Here is a 12,302-nt window from a genome sequence, read left to right on the forward strand (position 1 = left end):
GATTACATTTCCAAACAGTGCATAGTTTTCACATTATACATTCTGTGTGGTTAATTTACAAAGCCTACAGTGAGAGATTTGGCACGGCAATGATGAGTACACATCAGAGAGTCTTTGTACTTTATACACATAACAATACAGCTAAACGGATTACACTGCATTAGTATTTTTAATAAAAGTATTAGATTTTTTTTGAAAGAGCCAAACAAAGTGCACATATTACAAAAAATACTCAGAAAATGAAAAGTACACCGTGTGCAACACAGCCAAGCTGTGATGAAACCAACTTCTTCTTCTTCTTCTTTGTCTTTTTATGGCAGTTAGCAGACCCACCTATGGTGCATTACTGCCACCAACTGGACTGGAGTGTGGTGCAGAATAAATATGAAGTAATCATGTTTTCAAGGAGAATGGAGGTACAAAAAAATGTTATGAGAGAACAGGCGTCAATGATGTACAATAAATAATATCAAAAACAACCATGAGAAAAGAAAACCTCACTTTACTCGGGTCACAGAATCCAAATACCACTTATCCCCTTGTGGTTTCACAACATGCAAAATGCATTTATATTTTGCTAAAATATTTTAAATACTTCCAGAAAAACTAGCATAGGGCATAAATGTGAAACATATCCATTAGGATTGAGCTTTTCAATTCAACATCTGTCTCTCCAAAAAGCATTGCAAACATCTGAGAGTGACGGTTGGATTTCTAGTCTCCTCTCTCTCCAGTTGATGTCTCACTCTGATGTTCAGTTGTGAGGGACGGCCTGTTCTAGTAAGAGTCAGAGTGCTGTGATGAACCTTCCACTTTCTGACGATGGATCCAGCAGTGTGCAATGGGACACTCAAACTCTTGATATTTTTATAGTTATTTCCTGCAACCTTGTGCATTTCAATAACTTTGTTTCTCACATCAGCAGAATGCTCCTCTCTCTCCATTTTTTCAGCGACTTCCCACCAAAGACTACGGCCCCTACGAAGGGGGCTTTTTATATCCAGAGAGAAAGTAGCACCTCATTATGTTTAATTATGACTGTCAAATGTCTGCCACCTTTGTAATTAATCTGTCATTGGTGTAAACCTGGAGCTTCTAAAGCACAGAGGTTTAAACACTTATGTAAACACTAACTTTGGAGATTTTCTCCTTCAATTAAATGTCTTGCATAAAATTATGACAACTTTCAAGGGGATTGAATATTTTTGCACGTCACTGTATGTTTGTGAAAGGGTTTGGTGGTAATTATTTTTAATTTAGGTGCGCATTCAGCTGCCTTTTTATTCAGTTCTAGCTACATCCAGTATAAGCTTGCAGTCAGCTACTTATTCACAAACCAGCTTCTTCTTCTACTGTATATTAACAGCAAGGCAAAATATTCTACAGTGTGTATATTAATCCGCAAACTGATCCATTATTTGAAAAAAGAAATATTCCAGATTTTCAACCAAAATTTGAATGGGTTGAAAATTTTAACTCAAGTTTAAAAATGGAATCTGTCCTGGACAAGTTTATATTATGCCAATTAATATACACGTTGTAGATGTGCAAGCATTGTGATGTAGTGTTTAAGACTGCACTTTTAAACTCTGAGTTCTTGGGTTCAAGTCCTGATAAAGACACTATGTGACCAAATCACTTCACATGTCTGTGCGGCACGGTGGGGCACTGGGAGAATCTAACCAGTAGTATCTAAATGTTGTATGTTGGATAAAGGTGTTAGTAAATGTACAATATTTTGCCTTCAGAATGAATAACTGGTTTCAAAAGTTGTGTGAAAAAGTAGTGTGGGTGGGTGCGAGCAAACATGATCCTAGAAGCAGACGGCCGAATACATACCTAACTTAAGCCTTGTGTTCATTACAGACTCAATGGTAGATTCTGTTAAATAGTAATAATTACCACCAAGTCCTTTCGCAAATGTATTGTGCGGAGAAAAATATATAGTGCCGTTTAAACGCAGATGCGTCTCCTAGCCACTTGTCTTTACACTCCATGACTCTACTGGCCCTTGAGTTCCTGTTTCTTGCCCCGTCCATTTCCACTGAAGATCACGTGAACAACCGATATAGTTCACATGCAGAACCGATATAGTTCATACACAGAGTTGCGATAGGGTGCAAACGCATAACCAATATGTTTCATACGCGAAACCGACATAGTGCACACATACAACCAATAGAGTTCAAGCGCAAAATCGACAGGTTACCCACATGAAACCAGTATAAGACGTGCATGAAACCAATATAGTGCATACGCAAATCCATTGTTAGACCGACACAGAACACAAGCCAATATAGTTCATACGCAAACCGATAACATGCAAGCGTAAACCAATGCAGTTATCTCACAAACCAATAACAAATCGTACTGGAACAAGTGATATACACATGCAAATCAATATAGCTCATGTGCAAACCAGTGGTATGCACATACAAACAGACATAGTTCACGCACAAACCGATAATATGCGGACACAAACCAATATAATTCATATGAATGAAACCAGTATTGTACGCACGCAAACCAATTAAGTATGCGCGCAAACCGATAGTAAATATTCATAAACCAATAGTGTTGATACGTAAACCAATAGATTACACACAGAAGTATATGATTTATGGCCTGTTTGGCCCCTCATACTTATGTATTAATAAAGAAGCAACATTTCTGAATGTACTTATACAGTTTTGAACGTTAAACTGAACACACTTTGACATAAAGGGTTGTCTGAACATGTTAGTAAAACAACGTTACGATCTTTATCATTACTTGCAAAAAATTATTTGTAATAAAATAAACAGCAAAGCGTAACGTACATCAAACAGACGCTCACAAAGTCAACAAACAATTGAATAAATGCGGGTACCTGCAGACAGTGGCGTAGCGAGGTCTGGTGGCACCCGGTGCGGAGTTTAAACTTGTCCACCAGTACAAACACGTTATATTATAGTTTCTAGTATATTAATTTTATTTTACAAACTCAAAACTCTACTTACCAAAATGAATACAGTAATCCCTCGCTATATCGCGCTTCGACTTTCGCGGCTTCACTCTATCACAGATTTTATATGTAAGCATATTTAAATATATATCACGGATTTTTTGCTGGTTCGTGGATTTCTGCGGACAATGGGTCTTTTAATTTCTGGTACATGCTTCCTCAGTTGGTTTGCCCAGTTGATTTCATACAAGGGACGCTATTGGCAGATGGCTGAGAAGCTACCCAATCAGAGCATGTATTACTTATTAAATAAAACTCCTCAAATATATTGTGAGCACGGGGGCTGTTCACACCCCTAGAAGATACTGCCACTCCTCAAAAAACACAGAAAGATTACCTTCACTTTGCTCTCTTCCTTGCTGGCTGTTTTGTCAAGCGATATGCTTCCTGCACGGTGCTTCGCATACTTAAAAGCTCCAACGGCACGTATTGATTTTTACTTGTTTGTTTTTCTCTGTCTCTCTCTCTCACTCTCTCTGACATTCTGTGCTCCTGATGGAGGGGGTGTGAGCAGGGGGTCTGTTCGCACCACTAGACGATACGGACGCTCCTCTAAAAAAATGCTGAAAGGCTACCTTTACATTGCTCCCTTTCTAGCAGCTGCGTTGTCCGGCGCTGCTTCGCATACTTAAAAGCCAAACAGCCCTATTGATTTCTGATTGTTTGCTTTTTTCTCTCTATCTCTCTGACATTATCTGCTCCTGATGTGCACTCCTTTGAAGAGGAAGATATGTTTGCATTCTTTTAATTGTGAGACAGAACTGTCATCTCTGTCTTGTCATGGAGCACAGTTTAAACTTTTGAAAAATTGACAAATGTTTGTTTGCAGTGTTTGAATTAAGTTCCTGTCTCTCTACAACCTCCTGTGTTTCTGCGCAAATCTGTGACCCAAGCATGACAATATAAAAATAACCATATAAACTTATGGCTTCTACTTCGCGGATTTTCACCTTTCGCGTGGGGGGGGGGGGGGTCTGGAACGCAACCCCGCGATAGAGGAGGGATTACTGTATCATAGAAGGAAAAGAGAAGAATGATTCGATGAACGAAGTGAAGTACCGTATAATAGCACAAAAACGTCTTCACCGTCTTACAAATGGATATTATTCATAGCGCAAATCTGATTAATTTTTAAATATTAAATTGCAGCACGACAAAATATTGCTCATTACAAGGTATAGTCAGCGTGGAAACGTTTTAGACAGTGTAGAGCTCCTATATAACCAGGCTGGGTCACATGCGAAAATGTGTCCTATAACGAAGGGTTATCGGGTTTGTCCACGGCGACCGATTTTTGCACCAAATGTAACACAACAAATGTTGCAACCCCAGATTTTCGAAGCCAGATAGAAATAAATCACCAAAAACGGGATCACTATTGAAGTCTTATGAACAGCACATCTCCAAAAATAAATCGAAATTGGAACAATAAATTATGGACACGTTTAAGTTACCATAGATTTCCATCATGAATTTCAAGGAAAACCCAAAGAAGCGTCGAAAAATGAGAAAAAAATATGTTTAAAAATACCATCTTGGCGATGTAAAATAAAGGCAATAACGAGCCAAATCAAGAGAACGCCAATAATAATTTCCCAATACTGCCCCTTCTTGGCCTCTGATTTGTCGCCAAAAATTACACCAAATCGCCAATTAACCAGAATTGTGACACATGATTTTGTTGTGTGTCCGGGCTCGTTTATATAGGGGCCTTAAGATAGTGGGATGGGGAGGGAGATATTGTCCGTTCGCTTGTTGAATGATGATCGGTTTTAGAGCGGACAGTACCTACCCACCCCACTGTCTAAAATGTTTCGCGCTGACTATATTATTATGATGTTTGGGTTAAAAAATATCATCTTGTTGCACAGAACGACTTGGGGAGATGATATATTTGTGGCAGCGATGTGACGATGAGTCACAGGACTGGTTGTTTGTTTACTTGAGCACCAGCACAGTTCAAAAGAAACGAGACAGAACACCCCCTCCCCCCACACACCACACAATAATACTAAATCATTACAGCATCACATCGTTCACCCGCAATTTGCTGCAATTAGGGATTGTTAAAGCCCATGTAAATTATTTGACTTTATTTTATGTAACAAAAAGGCGCATTAATACAAATCCGGCAATTTTTTGTCACCCCCTCAGAGCTGGCACACGGTGCGGGCCGCACCCACCTTCCTACGCCACTGCATGCAGACTCCTGGAAGTACAGCATTTTCTGTGTATCAGATACAGAAATAACACGTGCGCACGTTCACGTATAAGCTGTGAGAGTGATGACGCAACAGACAGCGTGCTCAGACTTTTGTACAATGCTTAAAAATGAAACATTTGCAGTGGCAGCGAAGGTTTGGCTTGTGTTTGTGGGGTAATCAATTCAAAATCAATGATTATCACCAGGCTTTCTTGTCGCGCTGCGAGTGACGTCTACCGACATGTTTGATAGGAAAGCTCGCTGACACCGCATATCACGAGTAGCTTATTGGATCTGCAGAACTTGAATTGCCTAGTGATGGGCACAGTGAAGCCTCACGAAGCACAGAAACATCTGAATCATTTGTGTCGAAGCGTTTGACACTCACCTCTCTAGTGACACCTCCTGGCCATTCGCATTAACGTTACACAACTCAAACACAAACTCGTGATCAAGTTCAATGACGTCTGTTAAACTCGAATGCTTTTAGTTTTTCGCTGCTACAGACTGGCGACAAAGAGAGCGGTTCGTCAGCGGCTTGCAGTGTCTGAAGTGTAAATAGATTTATATTTAGTTTCATGTGTATAACAAAACAAATCATATGAGTAACGATTTCAACTGTTATTTTGGTTAATGATTGTGGGTTTAGGGGTTTAATTAATTAAATATTAAATTAATCAGATGGAATGTGTTCTTACTTTCAGTGGGGTGGGGGCGGGTGCTACACGGTAAATGTGTTAGTGACTGGGATTGCGCCTCTGTCACTAGAATATTGATTAAGAATGATACAGACTGGACAACTATCATATTTGTTTAAGGAAATGTTTTATTATTGTACTGTGCTGTGACTAAGACTACTTTTTACATATAACTTCATCGTTATATGATATAAGTTCATTGTCAGGCACCTGGAGCACATCCGGCACAAGATAAAAGGGGCCGCCTCACTCCATTCAGGGAGCAGGAGTCGGGTGGAAGAAGGCAACACTCGGGAGTGAGGAGGAAAGGCGGCTCAGGGAGGACTGTTGAGAGGCCCTGAAGTGAAGGGTGTTTGGTGCTGGAGCACTGTGTGTGTGCGGGACTATTTGGACACTTATATTGTACATACTGTAAGTAAACCGTGTGTGGTGGACTTAAGAGTGGTGTCTGTCTGTCTGTTGTCGGGCTGGCTTTCACAATATATATAATCCTACGACAAGACAAGACTATTTTGATGAGATTTTTTTCAAGTCCCGCGAGATGAGACTTTTGACATGAGATTTTTTTTCTAGTCCCGCCCTCTTCTCACCCATATTCAGCCACGCCCACAGCCCTCTCATTTGTGTGAATGCTTTTGACAGACACAGTTCCTGCGCTCTCAGCTCTTATAATTTTTTATGTTTTCCTCAATTTAAGTTCCCAATTAAAGAAGACATATTATGTCCAAATCTTATTGAGGAATTTCATCATGAAGGGTTATCAACATAAAAAATGAGTACACGGGCCATCCTAGCACTGAGAAACAATGAAGTCAAATGAATTAACGCCAAAAATGTCGATCAGTTACACGGCAGATTGGCTAAATGTGTATCAATAGACTTTGCTGAAACAGCTGGTGGTGATCGTGCGGAAGATGAAAACATCAACCTACAAAATCACAAAGAATATCTACAACCGTTAACACCGTCTGGTTTTCCACCACACAAATTACTGTAGAAAGAAGGGTGTATCCAAGAAAGGTAATGTAGTACATCATCCGCAGATAACATTAGACAACAAGGAAGAGCTTGATATGCCATTCATATTAACATGTTAACAGTTTCCCGTGAGAATAATTTTTGCAAAGGCAATTAACAACGTAGTATCTGAGGATGGATTCCCAAAAGAAGGGTTACTACCAAGAATAAGGAGGGAGGAAGTAAAGGAGACAATGTAAAGAATGAAAAAAGCATCAGGACCAGAAGAAATACCAGCAGAACTGTGGAAGAGTTTAGGAGAAGAAGGAGGAGATGTCCTATAAGATCTAATGCAGAATATCTATGAAGAGGATAGAATACCAGAGGAGTGGAGGAACACTATAAAGGGAAGGGTGACATTATTGATTGTCAAAACTACAGTGGGATAAAGCTGATGTCACACACATGAAAAATTGAGAAAGAGTTAAAAACAAAAAGCTTAGGGAAGAGACCACCATCGGAGAGGAGCAGTTTGGTTTTATGCCAGGGAGAGGAACAACTGAAGCAGCCGTTGCATTGAGACGACTCATAGAGAAGCATCAAGAAGAACAGAAAGGACTGCATATGGCATTTATTGATGTGGAGAATGCTGCTGATGGAGTGCCATGGCAAGAAGTCTGGAGGTGTATGAGAGAGAGAGGAGGACCAGAGGAGTGTGTGAGGATTGTCCAGGATATGTATAAGGGAGTGTAGACTTGGGTTGAAAGCATGGTTGTGGTAACAGATAAGATCCCAGTTAGAGGAGGTCTGCACAAGGGGTCTTCTTGAAGTCTTTACCTCTTTGATCTGGTGTTGGATGTGTGGAATCACAGGATAAAAGACCAATCCCTCTGGTGCAGGTTTTGTGCTGATGACACTGTGTTGTGTATCACCAGAAAAGGGAAAGTGGAGAGGGAGTTGAAAGAGTGGAAGAACTTTGGAAGATAGAGGATTAAAGCTAAATAGGAAGAAGAAAATGTATGAGGTGAAATGATGATCAGGATTCAGAAGTTTGTCTGCAGGGAGAGCTGTTGAAAAGTGTGGATCAATTTAAATATCTATGATCAATGGTAGCTCAAGATGGAGAATCAGATGCAAAGATAGCCCATACACTGTAGTGTGGATGGAACGATTGAAAGAAGATTTCAGGAGTACTGTGTGATCGAACAATTAAGGCGAAGGCTAAAGATGAAGTTTTTAAGACGGTGGTAAGACCAGCAATGATGTGTGGAGCTGAGATCTGGACAGTAAAGGAGTGCAGGAGAAGAAGTTGGATGTGGCAGAAATGAAAATGTGGCGAAGGATGTGTAGAGTTACAAAAAAGGACAGAATAAGAAATGAGACAATCAGAGGAAGTGTGAGATATATCTAAGAAAGTAATGGAAAGTAGGATGTGGTATCATCATGTGATGAGGAGAGAAAATGTGGGCAAAACAGTGATGGAAATGGAAGCCCATGAGAAGAGAAAGTGAGGGAACAGAGGTGGTGGATAAAGTAAAAGAAGATCTGAAGGAAAAGGGCTTGACTGGTGAGGAGGTGCAGGACCAAGCTATTTAGAGAAGGTTGATCAAGCACATCATCCACACATCATCCACACATAGAAGTGGGAAAAGATGAAGAGGATGAAGATTAATTCAGGTGTCAATTAATTCAAAATGCTGCTTCGAGAATTATTACACAAACCAGAAAGTCCAAACACATAACTCCAGTCGTGAAGTCCTTGAACTGGCAAAATCCTCCTTTTAACATATAAAACCTTAAATGACTGAGGCCCTGCTTACTTACCTGAACTTATCATTACTTACAAACCGAACCGCATATTAAAATCTCAAGATGCCGGCCTACTTAATATTCCAAGGATTAATAAAATAACGGTGGGCGGTCGAGTTGTTAGTTGCAGGGCCCTGAAGCTGTGGAATGACCTGTCCATTAACAATAGAGATGCCTATTTAGCCACTTGAAAGTCTGCTGTGTGAATCTCAACAGAACTAACTGGAGACTGAAAGAAAGTCACTGATCTTCTGCTGATTCGACACAAAGCCAGCAGACTACGAGTGTGAAAACACCTTTAGAGTTACAATGGAGTGGGATATCATTGAGTAAAAGGGGAAGAAAAAGCCATCATTAAAAAAACAGTTCAGCCACAGAGCTGAAATAAAAAAAAGAAAGGAAGATGTCCTCATGAAACAGAGAGAGTGCTGGGAAATAAAAGAGTGTGAGAAGTAAGAGAAGGGAGGAAATGATAAGAATTACAACACGATTATATCTTAGACACGCTGGACTGAGTGGCTCTTTATTCAGAGTGAATACGCTTGACACGAGTGTTTGTAGAAAACGCGTTTATCTAACACAGTGGGACATTCTGTATATTGAGGGCTGTGCTGTGCACCAGGAGCAGAGAGGAGATTTGATCTGAGAAACTGAGATTTGTAGGACAGCAGCAGTTTACGGTGACACTTATTTTAAAACAGCGAAGACAAAGTGACCAACCTGAGGGCTCATTGGAGTTTTCAAAAGGCTTTGGACTTCATGATTTTGTTTTTCTTTGTTGAAAGTTGCAGCAGACTCCAGTACAGTAGGTGGCGCTAATGCACTCTATGATGTCCTACCAACTGGGCTGGGGGATTTTTTTTTTCCTCAATTAAATCATTGAATTCAAATTAAACTTTTAAAGCAAAATCCAAACATGAAAATCACAAGTTTTTATTTATTTATTTTTTTGAAAAACAAATACTACATTTATAAAATCACTATAGTTTGGTCAGCTGGCTACTTGTGAAAATTCAAAACATATTAATGCAAAGAATATGACGATGTCAAACAAACTGAAGAAAAATGTTCATTTGAAAAATGACCCCAGCAGTTCAAAGTGTCAGCACATGCAGTTTATCTCAGCAGTTAAAACAGAAGAGCAGAAAGGAGCAAATGTGAGAAGATAAAGCCGGTCCTCCATGACAGCTCAGGGATCTTCTTCTAACTACTTCAGCACACACTGCACAAGGCGCCCTCCATGTTATAGAGCAGGAAGAGAGGGGGCTTGTCTGGGGTTGCCTGGGGATGGAGAATGTGACAAAGGTGTTCATCATGCCATCCTGAACTGAAGAAGTGGGAGGACAGTGGTGGAGTGTCACACTCTAAGTCCATCTGTCCACACTCTGCTCCTTGTCCAGCTGTCTTGAGGAAGCCCACCTTCACGCTGAGGTCTCACATTCCATCATCAAGGCCTTCAGTAACTGGACTCTCATCCCAGTTCCACTCCTTCTTATTTTCCGGTTGCGTTTGGTGTCTTCAGTGCCTCCATTTCTTGAACCCATTCAGACCAATTCAAGGTCACTGGGCACTGGAGCCAACCCTGGGTGGGCTGCCAGTCCCTCACACTTTGTACACCAGCAGGCTTCAGTCCTCCTCGTCTTGTCCTTTTGCTCTCATTTCTCTCATTTCTTTTTAAATGGCTCACTTGTTCAGGCCACTAATCTCTAAAGAGGACACACGTGGAGGTGACAGTGAGGTGACGATGCGGGAATGACAAAGAAGACAAAGACACCTGAGCCTTGTATGTGTTAAAGTGTCACAGAAGTCCAAATCCGCACATGGTAGAGTCTGTTCAGTCACAAACAGAAGATGACATGAATTGTGTGCAAATGAGGCAGTGGACAAGGAGTGGAGCAGACACGGGTTCAAACAACACCACATGATGTTGAGGACCAGTAGGTTTATGAGGTTTCTGCTCAGACCACCATCAGGTTGACCTGTGATGGCCCGGTGCCGGTCCAGAATTTGTCACCAATGCCAGGATTGGCCTCACTCTCCATCATCCTACAACTGGACTGTTCGCCCGTGTTTGCTCCTGCTTCTCCCCTCGGTGGGCTTTGTGACCCCCGCTGGTTTCAGAGGACAATTCTCACTGTGGTTCTCTGGCTGGTGAAACTTATTGGTCTCTGGTATGAACTTGTGGAGTTTAGTAACAAGTTCAGGGTGACAGGGTAGAGAAACACAAGTGAGTTTGAAGAAGAAGCACACAGGCTGAGAATAAGACATGGAGAGTTTATTAAATGTGGAGGAGAGCTGAGGGGATTATAAAAGAATAAAGAGGAGAATTTAGAGGGAATGGACAGGGGGAGCCATCACTGGGGTCAGTTGATCAGCATGTCCTGTCTTCTCATATCTTGATATTCACCTGCCGTCCAGTCCTGTTCAGCTCCTCCTGTAGTGACCTTAAGTTCTTCATCTCACTCTCACTGATCTCCTTATCAGACAGCCTGTGAAGGACACAAGTGTGAGTTACAAACATAAGAGGACCCCACCTCACACACTGTACTATCACAGTGACACACCCACTCAGGTCAACTTCCCAGAATTCTCCTCAGTGTCCCTAAGTCAAATGACATGTGTGTCACCCTGCCACCCTGTCACCCTGTCACTCAGTTCACAGTCCAGTCAGGTGAACGTCCTCTGAAGGCCTTTTGATTTCATCTCATCTCAGTGAAGGTGTTCTAGTCAGGCTTGGGGTCCTCCAAGGCTCCTGTTGACAGATTTTTTTTTTTTTTTTATCTTTCATTGTTTTCCATTGTTTTTATAACATTGTCCTGTTCATTTATTATTTGTTTAATTCTGTATTATCTGTTATTTTTATTCTATTTCATTATTATTTACTATCTCTGTGTGTGTCTTGCAGTTCTCTCACATTCCTTGTATTTTGTGGTTTGATCCCAAGACGCAGGACCACCTGCCCCCCAACTCTCTAAAGGCTGCGGCTCATTTGACTGCTCTGGTGATTGGTGGTCTTTGTGAGTATTTTGCTCTTTTGTTTTTAATTCTGATTATTGTCTTTGAACCTTTGGCTCTTGAGTTCAGACTCTCTTACAGTTTGTGCTTTTTGAATGTTGTTAGCTTTGGATTGCCTTTGGCAGCCCCTTTGGCTCTTTTGTTAATAAACCTCGTCTTTTATGAAGACCACTTGTGGACTTGTCTCTGCTCCAGCTGGAGTTTTCACGGTTCTCCCTCTGGTCAGACTCACTTCACGCCTCTGAGACTCTTTTTGGTTTTATTTTCAATTTAAAAGCCTGAGCTCCTTTCTGAGGCCTAGTCAGGCCTGAAGCCTCCTGTTTGCCTGAGGTGGGCCTGTCTGGAGGTGACATTGGTTTGGTGGGCTATTCTATATTGTGCTGTTAGAGCAACCACAACAGAAGGTGGTCTGTCCAGGTGACGTGGTGTGGACCCCTCTGTGGTCACTTCATGTGTCCTGCTCTCTTCATTAATGTTCAGTCTCTCTCTTTATTATTTTCTTTCCTACTCCTCCTCACTCTCATGTCTTCTCTCATTTTCTGTCCTCTTGTTTCTTCTTGTTGTCCCCTCACCACCCTGTCCACAGACATTGGTTCTTCTCTGTCTTGTTAGATCC

At 41.2% G+C, this 12,302-nt stretch overlaps 1 protein-coding gene across 15 annotated transcripts in view; it reads right to left on the reverse strand.

Moving 5' to 3' along the window:
- The window catches only part of LOC114642585 (NACHT, LRR and PYD domains-containing protein 3-like), a 1,142,003-nt gene that overhangs the window by 787,640 nt on the left and 342,061 nt on the right, over positions 1-12,302 (reverse strand). Inside the window, exon 14 of one of the 15 annotated variants that reach the window (XM_051921812.1) lies at positions 10,926-11,160. The exons of the other annotated variants lie outside the window; for them this stretch is intronic. Within the exon in view, the coding sequence (XP_051777772.1) occupies positions 11,061-11,160 (100 nt within the window). The 3' untranslated portion in view covers positions 10,926-11,060. Of the gene's footprint in view, positions 1-10,925; positions 11,161-12,302 lie in introns of those variants that run through there. 15 annotated transcript variants of the gene reach the window in all.

This window comes from Erpetoichthys calabaricus (assembly GCF_900747795.2).
Source record: "Erpetoichthys calabaricus chromosome 1 unlocalized genomic scaffold, fErpCal1.3 SUPER_1_unloc_25, whole genome shotgun sequence".
NCBI lineage: Eukaryota > Metazoa > Chordata > Cladistia > Polypteriformes > Polypteridae > Erpetoichthys > Erpetoichthys calabaricus.